The 17424-nt window shown below is 44.7% G+C and overlaps 1 protein-coding gene across 1 annotated transcript; it reads right to left on the bottom strand.

Annotated features, from left to right (window-relative positions):
- Positions 1–563: 563 nt before the first annotated feature.
- On the bottom strand, positions 564–6831 carry LOC103714888 (ABC transporter B family member 1-like). The gene is made up of 10 exons (XM_008802333.4): positions 6236–6831; positions 6079–6133; positions 5812–5987; positions 5500–5700; positions 5160–5419; positions 4751–5067; positions 4254–4477; positions 3202–3575; positions 2408–3113; positions 564–2296 (listed from the first exon to the last, which is right to left on the bottom strand). Exons 1-10 carry the CDS (start codon positions 6758–6760, stop codon positions 1007–1009), a joined length of 4128 nt encoding a protein of 1375 aa, XP_008800555.2. The 5' UTR covers positions 6761–6831; the 3' UTR covers positions 564–1006.
- Positions 6832–17424: the final 10593 nt, after the last annotated feature.

Consider the following 17424-nt stretch of genomic DNA (forward strand, 5'->3'; position numbering starts at 1 on the left):
CCAAATTAATTTGAAGACACTCTCCCTAGCAAATAGGAAATTGAAGTACTGGTACGATCTAGTTGAATTGGCAATCATGCAATTAATTATGACAGGGTGCAGGGCTTGGCTTCTTGTCTTAGCAGCTCTAAATCTAAGATGCCGCTGGAAAACGAAACCAAGCTTCTATCTCAACCAAATTCTTGCATGTTCAGCGTGCAAACAGGTGGGTCACTGCCTCACCAGCGGACAAGTGGTCCGGGAGACAGCAATAGATGAATGATAGACATACGAGCCATGAAGCTTATGCTTCCCTAGTGATGTTAGATGCTGTTGTTACGATGCATAATTGCGGAAACAACACTGGAAATTGGATCGTTCCACCATTATTTCCGTTCACAAGGTGGTCCACCATCCAGGCTCGTGGTCCACATTTAATTGCTCAGTGTCCTGCACAAGAATATTAACTCAGGAGAGATTATGTACCATAAAATATATATATATATCGCTAAAAAGAGCATTTCATACAACAGATACATTCAATAAAATCAAAAAACATCATGTCTCAGTATTTTGGACAACTCTTTCTCCTCAGCATATAGGATATCTTCATAGTAACAGATCACATAAAAAGCCACTCAATTCGTAGCTTCACCAGTTTTTCTGAACACATTTCTCATCTAAAAAGCCACAATCTTAAAAAATAAAAATATTTAAATGCAGCAAACCAGTTTTGGCCTGTTTGCACCGCAAGTCACAATGATACCGCCTAACAAATATCATGCAACAGAGTGGAACAAAATCTACTTCCCAGCATTTATAAGAAGGACTAGCAGTGGACTGGATACTTAGGTCATAATAACTTAATTACATGACAAATACGATATTGCCCGAGATAAAAACAATAATAATAATAATAAAAACAAAACCACAGCAGAGGCAAGGTGGGTGCGGTGGCGACGGAGCGTGCTGCATTTTTTGTGTGTGTTTTTGATCTTCTTTCATCTCCTCTCGTGCAAAATTCCTCTCAATCATCCGCTTCCCTCCCACCGTTGGATGGTCCCGGCGCCCCCGCGCCGGGAGCGTGCGGGAAGCGCTGAAGCTGAAGCATCCTCGCATAGCAGCCGTCCGGGTGGTGGTTGAGCAAGTGGGAATGCGACCCCTGCTCCACCACCTTCCCCTCGTCGATCACCGCGATCGTGTGCGCATTCCGCACCGTCGCCAGGCGGTGTGCCACCACGATGGTCGTCCTCCCCGCCGCCGCCGCCGCCGCCGCCGCCCCCGTCCTGTCCAGAGCCTCCTGCACGCTCCTCTCCGCCTCCGCGTCCAATGCGCTCGTCGCCTCGTCCAGCAGCAGCACCTGCGCCTTCTTTAGCAGAGCTCGAGCAATTGCTATACGCTGCCGCTGCCCGCCGGAGAGCTGCACCCCCCGCTCCCCGACCCATGTCCGGTATCCATCCGGCAATGCGGCTACAAATTTGTGCGCGTTCGCCTGCGTCGCCGCCTCCACCACCTCTGCCTCCGTCGCCGACTCCCGCCCGTATGCGATGTTGTCGAAGATGGTGGTCGCGAACAAGCATGGCTCCTGCGGCACCAACGCCATTGCCCGCCTCAGCGACTTGAGATTATATTTCCTGATGTCCTTCCCATCTATCAGCACCCTGCCTGAATTCGGCTCGTAGAAGCGCAGAATTAAGGAGATGACCGAGCTCTTGCCGCAGCCGCTGGGGCCCACGAGGGCGAGCGTCTTGCCGGCGCGGGCGCGAAGAGTGAGGTCGCGGAAAACCGACACGTCCGGGCGGCTGGGGTAGGCGAAGTCGACGTGCCTCAGCTCGACGTCGCCGCGGAGGCGGTCGGGGACGGGGGCGGCGTCGGGATCGTCAGGCTCGACCTCGGTCTTCCGGTCGAGCACCTCGAAGACGGAGCGCATGGCGCGGCCGCCTTTGATGAAGTCGGGGGCGAGGGTCAGGGTCTCGGCGGCGCCGTTGGCGGAGACCATGAGGACCATGAAGACGCGGATGGTCTTCGAGAAGTCGGAGATCCCGTGCTTCACAAGCCAGGCGGCATACCACAGGCCGAGGGCGTAGGAGGCGTAGAGGAGGAACTGGGCTACGCCGAAGCCGCTTCCGGCGATCTGGCCCTTCCAGAAGCAGCGGCGTAGGGGGCTCTGGAGGTTAGCGGCGAAAAGCTGGGTGATCTTGGCCTCCGAGTTGAATGCTGCCACCGTCCGGACGTTCGCCGCGGCCTCCCCGGCAATCTGTGTCGCCTTGGCATGCGCCCTCTCCAGGTCGCCGGAGAAGCCCTTCAAGAACATTTTCTGCGACCACAAGATGCTCGATTAAATTTCAAAGAAAGCATCCGAGCGAAGGCCGGCTCACAAACATTTCCAGCCATCTATGGATACGTCCTGATGGCCTGCATGCAGTACCTGCAAAACGGTGGCGGCAACGACGACAGGGAACACCGCAATGAGGACGAGGGCAAGGCGCCACTGGAGGACAAACCCAGCAGTGCAGGCGACAAGCATGAGCGCCGAATTCTGCACGATTACCGATATCCGGTCTCCGATTGCAGACCTCACATTGTGAGCATCCAACGAGAGCCTTGCAGCAATCCTGGCACTGGCATTCTCCTCCTGGTCGAACCATGCAATCTCATTTCGAAGGACAGCGGAGAGCATCTTCTCTCGGACTCGCTTAGTTAAATTCTCCCCGACGACATCCCAGAAGAGATGCTGCAGGGTGTTGAAGAGCAGCGCGGCGGAGGAAACCCCGATCAGGAGGTAGCAGTACCTGCCAATCTCCCGTCTCATGTACCCGTGGTCCTGGGCATAGTAGACGCTGAGAACAGCACTCAGGACGTAGGCAAACAGGGCGCTGATGGAACCGCACGCCATCGACCCAATGGAGCCAATGAGAGCATAGGTCCATTCAGGCGAGTTCATTTTCGCAAGGCGCCAGAAGGAGCTGGCCTGGTCACGGAATGCGAGCTTCTCCATCCTGTGGTTGGGGTCAGTTGCGAAGCTGAAGTCGGACGTGGAGAAGTCGGAGAGACGGCGGGAGTACGGCGATCGGCCATATGACGAGTTCCTCGTGATAATTGGGGAGCTCACCGAGTTCCGAGCACTGGAAGGCCTGGTGGCATCGACTCGAACACTGAGTCACTAAACTCGGTGAAGCTGAGAATTGCAGTACAATAACTTGGGAGTTTGTTTCTGCTTACCTAGCACTGCTCTTCCTGGCATTGGCAATGGCAGCCTCATGGGCCTGCTCCTGCATGCGGATCAGCTTTGCATAGAGTCCATTGTCACCTTTGGTCATAAGCTCATCATGGGTGCCCATCTCGGAGACGCTCCCCTGCTGGAGGACTGCGACGACATCGGCCTTGCGGGTGGTCGAGAGACGGTGGGCGATGACGACTGTGGTGCGGCCGATCATGAACCGGTCGAGCGCCTCCTGGACAAGCTTCTCCGACTCCGAGTCGAGCGCACTCGTCGCCTCGTCCAGGAGGAGGATTGCCGGGTTCCTCAGCATGGCTCTCGCAATGGCGATCCTCTGCTTCTGGCCGCCGGAGAGCTGCAGCCCCCTCTCCCCCACCTGCAGCACGCATCATGATGGGTTCAAACATGCGGAGGACACGCACCGGAACTGATACGTTCGGAGACTAGTCCGGACTGAAGCCACCATGCCAAGGCATGGCATCATAACTGGCTCAGGGTTATGTGCCCCAAAAGGGAGCTCAGAGGCCGGCACTCCGAAAAGATCATTTGGTGAGACATACCTTTTTTTTTTTTTTTGATTTGGCAGACGCTTCACAAAAAAAAAAAAAAAAAAAAAAAAAAAGAGAAAGAGATAGAGAAAGTCATGCACGCTTGCCCCTTTGATTTCCAATGACATACAGTCAAAAAATGGGAGTAATTAAGGACAAAATGGAGCTTCAATTCCAACTAATATTTCTTATCAGGCAGGAGCATTGATTTTTAAACCAGCCCACCAAGAGGCTCCTATTGCCAGCTTAAATTTAGAACAGGACCTCAGAAAAGAATCTTTCGAATGTCGATTCATTTGGACTGCAGAGAGGACCCAAGAGATGGACAGTTTTGTCCGGACTAAACAGAGGGTCACTGTGTATAAGCTCCACACAGAGGGACAAACAGCTGAACTCATTGCATGGGGAGAGGCTAAGAGCAGTCAAAAAGGGGAAGAGGAAAGCATACGAAAGATAGAGATTTTTTTCCAAATGTGAGATCGACAAAGGGTGGATGGATGGCGTACCTGGGAATCATAGCCATCTGGTAGCTTTATGATGAAGGAATGGGCGTTGGCAACCCTGGCAGCCTCTTCTATCTCTACTTGGGTGGCATCTTCTCGGCCCAAAAGCAGGTTCTCCTTTATGGTCGTTGCAAAGAGAGTAGGCTCCTGGCTCACCAGCCCTATCTGTCGTCTCAGCCACCTTAGCTTCAGGGTCTTTATGTCATGCCCATCAAGCAATACTTGTCCTTGAGAAGAAAACGAAAGAAAAAGAACAATTAACTGAATGTTTTAGTATAATTTCTAAGCATCTAGAGTCACAGAAGAGAACAAAAGACCACATCGAAAACCCAAAAGCAACAGCACGGTAGAATATTTGTAAATATATATAAAAGGGAAAGCTAGCTGAGGTGTTTTGCCTTCATCATAACTCTTACTTCTGCTATGTTAGAAGCTAACGGAGGAAATTAAGATCATCATCATCTCTCTCTAGGTTCAGAACATTGTTTTAGCCTGACTACCTGAAGTGGGATCGTAGAATCTCTCGATGAGGGAGACGACGGTGCTCTTGCCAGAGCCGCTGCTCCCCACTAGTGCGAGCGTCTTCCCCGCCGGAACGCTCAACGAGAAATTGCGAAGTATCGAGACCTCCGGCCTGGAAGGATAGGCGAAGTCCACGTTCTTCAACTCCACATGCCCTGTGACCGCGTTCAGCTCGGTCCCCGACTCGCTGTTGCGGGGAATGCTTGGCTTGTGATCGATGGTCCGGTATATCTTTGCCGCTGCCACTCTAGCCTTGGCAAAAGCCGCCATGCTCGGAGCCGATTGCCCGAGAGCCCTGCCAACCAAATCCAATATCATGAACAGTTTTAGCACGCACCGTCACGAGCGAATGGGCAGAGTGGATTCGGGTGGGCAAAATATTCTTACAGTCCTCCAATCATGACGGAGAACATGGTGGCGATGGCGAGGCCGCCATTGGTGTGGCGATGGCGGACCAGGTGTCCGCCGTACCACAGCAGGAGAGCATAGCAGCAGAAAACGGTGAAGTAGGTGGCTCCCAATCCAATACCCTTGGCGAAACCAGTCCGGTAACCGATCCTCTGAGTCACCTTCAGCGCCGATGAGTAGGCCTGGAGAACTCTGCACTCGCCAACGAAGGACTGCACCGTCCTAATTTGAGCCAACGCCTGGAGCCCATGAACCGAACTGAGAATCCGACGCAGTGCCGAGGAGGAGAAGAGTATAAGCAGAAGGTTTTGTATCTCACCTGCTCCGCTATGTTGCTGGCTTGGGACAGAGCACCTTGGCTCTTGGAGGAGAGCTTGGCCAATGTGGCGGTGTGAATGCCTCCGATGACCGCGATGAGGGGGGCGACGGCGAGCGTGACGAGGGCCAGCTGCCACACGGCGGTGAAACCCACCACGAAGCCGGAGACGAAGGTTGCCATGTAATGGAGAAAGTTTCCCAGCTGCCCAACACCATAGCCACATTAGAAACTAAAGCACAACAACCCTTTCTTTCTTTCTTTTTTAAACGATTTGGATGGAGATTCGATGATGCGACGGAAATGGAGCACCACCTTCTCGCTGATGGCGTCTTGGACGATGACTGCGTCGGCGTTGATGGCGTAGACGACGTCGGAGGTGCGGACTTGGGTATCGAAGTAGCAGATGTCTTGGTTCAGCGCCGCCTCCAGATACTTGATCCTCATCCTGGTCGTCTGCCGCTCTCCGGTCCACATCCAGCAAGATATCTCTATTGCATTCAGAGGATCAAAAACTCCGCCTTCTCCTCTTTCATACACAAAGCAAATCGAGAAAGGAGAATTCAAGAACTCGAAGCTCACCAGCCCAAGAAGACGCCCAGATTGCCGCTCCGACGACCAAGAAGTAGAAAGCATACTGCAAATTCCAAATATAAAAAAAAATATTTTTTTTGTTCATATAATGTAATTCCGTTTTCTTTCTTGAACAAAAAAAAAATATTGTGAAGGGAGCGAGCACCTTGACGACTTGGCGGACCATGGCGTCGGGGTCGTCGGAGTTGGAGCCGAAGGAGTTGACAAGATCCGCAAAGAAGCGAAGAAAGACAGGAAGGGAGCAGCCATGAACGACAGCCCCTGCAGTCCCGATAGCCATCAAAACGCAATCAAGGCCATCGGCGAAGCGAAAGAGCTCCCCGAATCCCACGGCCGGAGCCGGCGGTGCCGGCTTCTCGTCCTCCCTACCACCACCCACCGGCGCCGCCGTCTCTCCTTCCGGCTTGCCATTAGATGCCTCCATTTCTAAACCAGGAGTGGCGACAGAATTATTACTACTAGCAGGAGGAGGAGGAGGAGGAGGTGGAAGGGGTGACTCTTTAACTCCGTTGCCGCCGGTTGGAAGACCTCCTCCTTTTTCGACGGCTTGGGTGACGAGGGAGTCTTCTTTAGGGGAGTGGAGGTGGAAGGCTTGCATCTCCGGGCGGTTCCACTCCTCCACGCGCCCCCTCTTTATCATCTCAGCACGGTCCTCTGAAGCCAGCGACATGTTGCAGAGCAAGCAAGACTCTCGTCCTCTTCCCTTGTTCTCTCTTTCTTGTAACTTTTCTTGCCTTGCCTTTTTAACTACTTTCATATAATTTCCGTTCCAAGCCTTTCTTTATTTTTATTTTTAACCGCGCCATTAACGCGATAAATGAGTAAAAGGGGACTGGAAGCTGGTTGTCCCGACAGCAGGACGTGTGAAAACTGAAAGGTCGGAAGCGTGGGGGTTTTTGACCAAACTTGCAGCTGCGTGTTGAATTTAAAAATTGACTGCTTCTCCTCCAAGCCAAGCCTACGAGCCTACAACCTATAAGTTGTTTGAAAAATAAAATGCACACTCCTAAGCTCACACTCTTCTCTTTTGTCACTAGATACAAGGAAAGTTACACGCAAAAAAAAAAGAAGAGCATTCACCTTTACTCCTGGCTAAGTGTGCAATGAAAGTACCAACTTTATATAGATTCATCAAGATTGCAATTCAAGATGTGAATAAAAATAATTTAAGAAAATTAAATAATTTATCGGTCCACCTCGATCTCAATTTATCGAGGTAGAAGATTCAATCCCGATGGTTATTTGTAATACTTTCGGAACATCGAATTTAGCAAATTCATCTGATTGATGTAATTTTTAGCTTTTTTTTTTCTCTTCCTAATGTAAACAGAAAAATTAAAACTTCCTCTATTTGTTTTGTCTAACCATGATAGTAATTTTTTCTTGCAAACAAATTATCAAGAATTGACTTGGTTTGAAATGTGAAATTATAATCTTCTATCTGTAAATAGGCGGAAGATTGTGAAGCCAAGGGTAGTCCATCAGTCCACGCTATCGCTTGTGTTTTTCTCAACCACATAGCCCTTGCCCTCTGCTGCATCAATTTTCTCTCTTTCATTTCTCTCCTTTTAACAATGCAAGTTCCACTCCCTCCTTTTGAGATTCAAATATGTTGAGCCGGACCGGAGCATGCTTGATCCTCCTGATTTGATCTGGTTTCATGTTCGGGTCGAGGGACCAAGCCATCAACGAGGTTGACATCACCGGCGGCCGGATTCTAGATCGAGGCAAACAATGACAAATTTTAAAGACACTAGTGATCCAAGGTTTTGAATTAGAAACGAGAGAGACAAGTGCGGTCAAGGGGCATTGAGACTCAGGGTTTGGGGCGGATAGTACGAGCAAACCTAGCTGGCCTCCTTTTTATTTCCCCAATTAATGGATCTTTAGATTTGAATTAAGTCAAGTCAAATCGGCTAACAAATAGAAATTAGATTGGGCCAGATTAAGGCAAAGTTCATAAAAGTCAGGCTCAAAGAACCTGATCCAGTCCTACGGGTTCTTAAAAACAGATCGGATTGGGTAAAATGGGGTTGGGTCGGGTTGTTCGACACAGAGTCCCGGTCCACCATCTTTCTGCACTCTAATCAAAATAATTTAATTTGATAAATCAGTGGATTATACAACAAAGAACGCAACGCCAATGGATTTCTGAAACCGTGCAGTGGAGATTTGTTAGCAAATAGAACATCGTTTTTGGGCCGTGACAGTTTGGAGCTGGCGAATTTAGTATGCCAATGGATACCCTGGTCTTTCCCATTCACAGAGTAGGACACGGTTTCGAACTTACTCACGAGAAGTCACGGATTTGATGGTAACATGGATGAGCAATTCTGTACATCCGATTGGGGATTCACGTCTGGATGTATAGAAGTTGGGCTGGGGGTCATCATCGTTTGGTATTGTTTGTTTGCATGGCTCGACGTGGACCTTTGCATGTATGCATTGTACTGGTCAAGGTGGTCTTGACTTGGATCGCTGACGATTGAATAAATCCAGGCCACTGAGTTTTGGCAACCGTCGTTCTTCTATCAAGGTGCATTTTTTTTTTTTTTTGCTAAAATATCAAGGTGCATTCAGATACAAAATATCATCTTCTATTTAGTTAAGGCCTCGGACAAGAGCTAGAAATAAAATGAGAGTAAAATCTATGATATGCATCCAACATCATCAATGGCTTTATTAATTCTATAACAATCCAAGACTTCATCTAAAATGACTAGCCGGAAGGTATTATTTTGGTTCCTTGATCCTGTATAAATATCCAAAATCTACCCAGCGAATAACCGATGTTGAACTAAACACATGCCCGCATGGATTCTTACATATTTCTCCCGTTCAAGCCCTGACATCCTTGTCAGGCTAAGGGTTCAATTCATTCAAATCTAATTACAAACACCACGATCGGCTCATCTTCATCTCTAATGGATCCGTGTTGCAGTGTCCCCCGGTCCATATAGGTTATGGGCGGAGTCCACTCTGACACCATTTGTCACAACTTAGGACCTCACCCAAAATGGCTAGTCGGAAGATATTATTTTGATTTCTTGATCATGTATAAGTACCAAAAATCTACCCAACGATTAACCGATGTGGGACTAAACAAACATCCGTACGGATCCTCAAAAATTCAACCAGATAAAAATATTTTCAACTTCTTTGCAACTTGAGAAACTTTGGTGTTGTTTGCTCACATAGAGTATTAAGCTTGCTACCTCACCTGAATATCCTAGTATTGCCCCCTATAGATTTGCTGATTAATGCTGAACTTTTTATCCACGATGCTGTTTAAATTTATCATCTTGGCCTATGTAAAAAGCCTAATGTCGGCGATTTGTTTCATATTCTGGAGACACCTGAGGCAATGTTAGAAGACAAATCCAAACTTGCATGGATGTCATTCATATGAGTACGTTAGAAGACAACATTGGTAATGTTGTCACGAAGATGATGACATGAGGTGCTCATATATATTTGGTCAAATTCGAAAGGACATGATAGAAAACAAGGTTTGCAATTTGGGCCAGCTGGCCCTTGCTTAAGTCATTTTCTTGATTCCATTGGATCATGTTACATGTTTAAAGGAAAATTCAAAAGTAGATGCAGCATGAAACCTTTAACCCATAGATTAGAATGACTAGCTTGGGTTTGTGAGAGATATGGTATATAGTTATCTAAACCTGTTTCATTAGAGAGAACACAAGGACAGCAGGAAATTGTTCAAGATATTTTTTGTATATGGTGACAAAACAATTAAATGAAACTAGTTGGAGTTGCTTCGAAGATGCATTCCATTGTCATGACTTGAATTTATTTTTTTGTCATAAAGTGCACATGCAAGGATGGAGGAGATATTTATATATTAGATGTAAATTTGTAATAGAACTTGGGAAAATGGAGAAACAGACGAAGAAAGAACGAGGGGCAAGATGGATAAAAATTGGTGTCAATCAAAATTTATATAAATTTTCACTTTTTTCTAGTAATTACATCATTTATGTATTATCTTGTGAATTTCTTTCTATATATCATCCTAAATTATTATGAATTCCAAATTATGACTATAATCAGAATAAGGCCTTTAACCCTGGAACCAATGCGAACGTAAGTCCTTTAGAAACTAAATTCTGAGATGTAAGCGTTTCTGAAGTAATCACCTAAATGAAACAAGCATGCACTACTGGTGTTATAAGTGGGTCCCATTCGGGTTGGATCCATGTCTCCATATTTGGACTTGATTAAAAAAAAAAAAAATTGGATTCAGATTCAAAGTCATCAAGATCATTAAGCTCCAAACTCGAATTCAAAATTGATTAATAAAGGGATTCATGTTTTTTAATGTTTGATTTAGGCCATAATTTTAGTGAGAAAACAAACCAAGTGGGTTCACAGTTTCAGAACTAAAAGAATTCTTATCATAATAGTGTAAGGGAGATTGCAATATGAAAGAAGCATGATATGGGAAGTACAAGATTGTTTTGAAGAAAATCTGATCATTTTTGAAAAAAAAATTATTCAACGCAAATCATATAGCCAATTTTCTTTATATTTCTATATTTTCATATATATATATATATATATATAATCTATTTCTTAATATTCAGGTTATCAAATTTCAGGATCCAAACACGGCTGAATCCATGTTTGATCCTACAATAAACCAGATCTTATATATAGAATTCAAATTCGATCCAATAAAGTTTCAAAGATTTTATTTGAATTTATATCCGATAATTTTAAAAATAATTGGATCGAGTTAGTGAGATTTTGATTATGATCTGCACCTCGAGAGCAGCATGGACTATTCAATGCCACAAAGAGAATTGTGCTTATGTCAATACAACTACTAATCATACAGAATAAAAGTTCAAGGAAGCCTCTGCGGTGGGACTTTGCTAGGTGTAAAGCAAAGTGGTCGGCAAATCCCATTCTTTAAATTACAATGGTAAATTAACCATTCAAAGTTTTGATTACAATATAATTATCATTTTTTGGCAGCTCTTGTGCTGCTATACGCAAAAGCCAACCTAGAACAAGTCAAAAAGAAGGAGAGCAAAGAGGCTTCGGAAGCCACATCTCTTTTATTTTTTATTTTTTTTGCTGAGATAGCAAATGTGGTAGAGATAGCAGGGAAGATGGCATCCACCACCCTTCCAATATTTTGGTTGCAGAGTCTTTTTTTTTTCTTCTCTCTTCTTCTTCTTCTTCTTCTTTCTCTTTATTAAATAACCAGAATCATCAGACTCGGACAGCACTCAAAGCCCACTCAGAGCTTCTGTAAAAGTCGAAGCCATGTGAGCCTCGCTCATTCTTTGGTGGCCCTGCCCTGCCCTGCCCCTCTCGTGTGATCGTTGAAGCTTTTCCAACCTTTCCTTCTTTCTTGCATGCTGTAAATAATGGCAGGAGGGACGGGGATTCGATGTACGCCCACGCGTGTGTACGGGCTTTGTGGGAGTGCGGGCTACGCAGGCTGAAGAGCACTCCGGACCCCACCGGCCCCTGAAATAGCCATGGTGCATGGATAGGGCCACGGGGGGAGTGCTGGTACACCGCAGATGGATGTGCTATCTTTAAGATGAAGGCATGGGATCCCATGTCGTTCGCTATCCATAAAACCCCTTAAACTGAGGGAAGAGACTTCCTATCAGATTATATATTCTTTCTCCTCCGAGATCATTAGATGGAATCTAACTTCGAGTCGGATTTCTGTTACGGTGAAGCCTTCTTGTGGCCCTCTTGGTCTCTCTTCCACCCCCATCGGAGTCGCAGCTCTGATCAGAGCTTATCGCCGGAGCATTTCTTCGATTTTCTCTTCGAAGCTCGATCGCTATCGTGTCGTTGCCGCATCCAAATACCACTAGAAACTAGGTAAAGACCTGGTCTCCGTCGAGCCACCCTCTCTCTATTTTTTCTGGATTCTTTGTAGCCTCGATGTCGGCCGATGATTGACGAATTTTGGCCGAGAAGGGAAAGCCTGTTTTCCCCTATTTTTAGAAGCTTCGACCTTCTTCTCTTTCTCCAATCATTATCTGCCGTTGACACTTATCGCTGGAGCCTTCCTCCAATTTCTCACAGCGGCTAGAAACCATGGTCGGAACTTCAGCTGCCAAGATGTCGTAGATTCCATCGTTCAAGGGGTCGGAACCTCTATTTTTGTTGGTTTTGGCGTTGCTAGCCACTAGTCACCGTCGGCCGCCTGTTTGTTGGTCGTGGGTCTCTTGATTCTGGGTACCATCTGCAGTTTTTCTCTTCTTTCTTCTTCTTTAGTTAGAGAGAGAGAAGCTTATTCTCTTTGTATATATCATTGGGAACATGGGCTCGGACAAATCCGCATAGAACTTCTCTTTGTATATATCAATAGTCCTCTAGCTAATTAGGATCCAGTTCTTTTTCATAGTTTTATTTAATTTGAGCAGCCTTTAATAGGTACGGCGATCTTTTATTTAGAATATTTTTCTCATTTTAGAGATTTTTTTTTTCTTGCACATCCATTTTGCTTCTACCCATCTTAATTATTCTATAAATGGTATATAATTTTTTTTAAAAAAAAATCTGAATCATGTACTTGTGAAAATGAAGTACTAAATGAAATAATCGTTCATCATTCTACAATGGTTGGTAAGTCCTAAACATATGTCTATCAGCTGTATTTGCATTCAATACTCTTTCTTCGCTCTCTCCTCCTCGAAATCAGGTGAAAGAAAACTTCTTCTCCCAATTTATTATCTATCATCATAACATTGTCTTCAGTGCTTAACCCTTGATGCATTGTCTTTTTTCAGTATCATTGTTGTATTACTGAATGCTAAAGCATATCCAAGCATGACCCCCTTTTTTTTTTTGATCAAAACGGTATTTCATTCATATACCTCTAACGTGAATACAACCAGACATATCAAAGAAAAGTAAGCAAAATAAGGCGTGTGGAACGCCATCCAAACTAGACCAGAAGACCTCCCCGGTATGTCGGGCAACATAGGAGGCGACCCAATCTGCTGCACTGTTCGCCTCTCGGTAAACATGGACAACCTGACAGGAAATCAGCTCCCGCACCAAGCTCCGGGTATCCCGTATAAGAGGATGGCCGTTTCATTCCAACCTCCAAGAAGAGGAAAACCTCAACAAACTCTTTCCATTTTTTTTGGGTAATAACTGCTCAAGAAATTCAAATACCCTAGTTTTTTTTTTCCCAGTGGGCCTTCATGGAATGTACCAGCCTACGTGGGCATGCAGAATCTTCCATTGCACTTCAAGTTGGAATAACTAATGCATTATCTCTAAAATTAAAAAAGTATAATTATCGATTTCAATTAGTGCCTTTAAAGTTGGCTTTTAGTCGCTAAAAAGCAACCCTTTAGCGAAGTTTTTTAAAGGCGTCTGCAAATTTTTTTTCCACTCTCACATAATCGACGCTTTTGTGACGTTTTATAAAGCGTCGGTGATAAAACTAACGATGCTTATAAGCGTCGGCAATGCCTGATTTTTTTTGTAGAATTTGTCTATGGTGGTGCATTGATAAGATGAGCTGGCTTCAGATAACTGCACCTCAGCTTCATCTGTTTCCATTCCTGGCCTCCAGAGAGTTGAATATGCCCATATACCACCTTCCTTAAATTTGCCGAATATTTTTTAATTACAATGCTTCCAGGTGCCGGCTTCAACCCTTGTGGTTTCTCAAGATTTCGTTAATAAAACCAATCCACTTGTTGGGTGAGAATCCCAGTCCAAGAATTCTTTTAGCATCCCCAACGGTTTCTTGTACTGCTCCATGCTAAATTAATTTTGTTAACTTGATGGAGAATTCAGGAGATCAGAGATGATGATTCGACTCCATGATGCACATGGCTTAACTAGTGGGTACTTCATAAAATAAAATACCGATCCCAATCCAATTAACTTTGGAGTTTCTTTTGCCATCACCAAGGTCTAATCTCAATTCGGGGGACCGCCTTGGCCTTCTACCTCATAGCATCATTACTCCTAGCTCCAATGACTTTATCTAATAGCCTCTAAAACCCTGCATGAAATGTCGTGAAAAATGCATGCATAAGATGGCAGGATAACATTATTCAATGCTGATTAATTGCATGGTATCCAAACACAAAGTAGTGGGGAACATCTGATCAGCTGTGAAGGAAATAGAGATGGATCTCGAGACACTGTACGCATATAGGCAGTCTTCTATAGCATGGCACGTCACACAGTGTTAGCATCTTGGAACAAGGGTTCATAGATAATCTATGGCTAGGCCAAATCTAAATAGCTATGCAAGTAAGCTTCCATGCCATATCCTTGGTCTCTAGCCACCCTGAATAACATGGACAGACATTATAATTAGTTGAAAAATCTTCCACGGCTCGACAAGATTAAACCTATAACCTTGTCGAAATAGAGGAAGGTACCAAGATAAGTTGAGACAAACTTGCCGGTTAAGTCTAACTGATAACTAAAAGCAAAGGAACTCTGATTTGTTTAATACGTTAATCATGATAGCTGAAGGGATTTAAGGGGTTGTCTATGGTGAGACATCAATTAAGACATGAGTTCATGGGGGTTAAGACTGTCAGGAGGTGATTAGGGTTTGACCTCAGCTGTTTAATGACAAAAAGAGTGCTGAGTTCATGATGGCTGATTATTGTTGCCCTAGTGGAGTTGGTCTATCTCCATGTGGCTGTGTGCTGGATTAGAGGCCACCGAGTGAACACCTTTAAAGGGCCTTGGGTGGCTTTTTGTCCTCTGCATGTGAGGTGTTCTTTTTATTCTTCCTATCATTATCTTTCTCATCTCCCCTCCCTTTAATTCTCTGATCTGTAGGATCCCATTCCTTGGGATAGGCCTTGTACATGGATCTAGGCGACAGGGTAAAAGCATTCTAGTCCCACCACTCAAATCCCTCACTGCCCCTCCTATTATTCCAACTTCATGTAAGCTTCTTGGTTTGGAGGGGATGAAAGGACGTAATTGTTATCCTGAAATCTTTTCTTCATAAAAAAAATCGAACCAACCAAAATAAAAGAGAGAGAGAGATAGAGAGAGAGAGAGAGAGAGAGAGAGAATAGTTAATCAAGTTAAAGAAGAGTAAAAGAAGAAAATGTGGAAGCTTCCTCTTGGGTGAAAGGACCTAGGACTACCAAATAAAAGGTGATAAAGGTTCAATGTACTAAAGTGTAAAATATGTAGATAGAGGTCCACGGATTCACGTGAAGGAGGGGCTCACAAGTTACCTCTTTGAGTCGTGAGCGGGAGAAATTATTAGGCAGACCGGATCCATCGCGAACCTTGCTGTTATACATAAGAATGAATAAAGAGGAAAAAAAATGAACTGATTTCATTCTAAGTTCATAATGAATCTAGTCCGCCTGATAATTTTTCCACCTTACTTCATATTTTCTTCATAGATTGTGATAGTACACCCAACTTACTGAAGGACGTTTTTCTCAAGGAAACCTACCAAAGGCACAAATCAGGTCTGTGCCTAGCACTGTAGGGACTACACTGTTATCAATCTCTCTTCAACAGCAGGTAGAATCGATTATGTAGTCACGTACTATATGTTTCATAAGGTGAGTGGAACCACTCCTCTACTAGTTAACATGGGGTCCTAAGTTTTTTTCGTAGGATGCATGGTTCATGTCTCATGAACTTGATGCTAGTTTCACGAATGAGCTCCTTTCATCAAAAACAAAAAAAATCTCCAATGAGCCTGATTCTATTGGAAGCAAATAGAATAATAAAAAAAAAGAATGCAAATGAAAAATTCAAGTGGGGAGGGCGCATTGACAATCTAAAATGTATCTTCTCAGTACTTCAACCTATGAAGTCCCTGCAAGGGTCCACGCTATCACAATCTCTCTTCAACGGCAGGTAGAATCGATTATGTAGTCGCGTACTATATGTTTCATAAGGTGAGTGGCTTCATCATGATCCGAGGAACCACTCCTCTACTAGTTAACATGGGGTCCTAAGTTTTTTTCTAAGGATGCATGCATGGTTCATGTCTCATGAACTTGATGCTAGTTTCACGAATGAGCTCCTTTCATCAAAAAAAAAAAAAAAACTCCAAAACTCTCCAATGGGCCTGATTCTATTGGAAGCAAATAGAATAAAAATAAAAAAAATGTAAATGAAAACTTTGTGAGGATCCGTGTGAGCGTGTGTTTAGTTTCACATCGGTTATTCGCTGGGTAGATCTTGAATACATATACAGAATCAAAGAACCTAAATAATACCTTCTGGCTAGCCATTTTGGATGAGATTCTGGGTTATTACAAATGGTATTAGAGCAGATCCAGCTCATAACCTATGTAGACTAGAAAACACTGCAGCATGGATTTATTGGGGCTGACCACGAGCCGATCGTGACGTTTGTGATTAGATTCGAATAGATTTGAACTCCTAGCCTGACGAGGATGTCGGGACTTGAACGAGGGAGTATGTGAGGATCGATCCATGCGAGCGTATATTTAGTCCCACATCGGTTATTCGCTGAGTAAATCTTGGGTACTTATACAGGATTAAGTAACCCAAATAATACTTTCCGGCTAGCTATTTTGGGTGAGGTCCTGGGTTGTTACAAACTTCAAGTGGGGAGGGTGCATTGACAATCTTAAATGTATCATCTCAGTACTTCAACCTATGAAGTCCCTGCAGGGGTCCACGCTATGTCTCACCACACTTGGTTTGAGTCTCCCTCCAGTGCAGCAAACATAACCGGAGGTCCACAATTTCATATTTGGACCACGGTGTATGGTGTGCTGCGCCTACATGTACACCTTCTACAGCTCTCGTGCCTCCATTGCCATCCCGTCATGGGTGGAAGTGAGTAACTGATTCATAGACCACATTACAAATGGACCCAGGATGGGCCACTGCGGTTTGGCCTGAGATTTTGTTTGTGATGAAGCCTATATTGATCCTGGACTAAGCCCAAGGCCTGCATACCTCATCAATCATAACATAGGAGTATCAATTGATATTTTTAGGCTTTTTAGCTCTTCTTTGCGGCTCATTAAGGAAAATGAGGGTCAAATTTTTATCTCTGGAAGGATGGAGTTGAAACAAGGGTACGAATAGGACGAGCGTCCCCTCTCGCTGGGCTTGGTTAAAACTAATGTCGCCCTGCTACTTGAGTATAGGGTTAGGCGGATTGACTAGTTTAGTTCCACATGGCCTAAACAAAAGAATTTCCTGCAATATATTAAAAAGTGAGAAATAAAAAAATAATACCTTATGCAGATAGAGGAATGGATCAAATTTCTTCGTATCAGCATCCTCTGCTCCTTTAATTTTTTTTTCCCGCGGATGATTTTTGTTTCTAAGCTCGAAACTATTTTG

Source organism: Phoenix dactylifera, chromosome 17, assembly GCF_009389715.1.
Source record: "Phoenix dactylifera cultivar Barhee BC4 chromosome 17, palm_55x_up_171113_PBpolish2nd_filt_p, whole genome shotgun sequence".
In the NCBI taxonomy this organism is placed as follows: domain Eukaryota; kingdom Viridiplantae; phylum Streptophyta; class Magnoliopsida; order Arecales; family Arecaceae; genus Phoenix; species Phoenix dactylifera.

Coding starts and splice junctions, on each gene's coding strand:
- LOC103714888 (XM_008802333.4), bottom strand. CDS start 6,760: ATGTCGCTGGCTTCAGAGGACCGTGCTGAGATGATAAAGAGGGGGCGC. Junction 5,068..5,159: donor TCCGTCATGATTGGAGGACT/GTAAGAATATTT, acceptor TTTGGTTGGCAG/GGCTCTCGGGCAATCGGCTC. Junction 3,114..3,201: donor GCCAGGAAGAGCAGTGCTAG/GTAAGCAGAAAC, acceptor CGATGCCACCAG/GCCTTCCAGTGCTCGGAACT.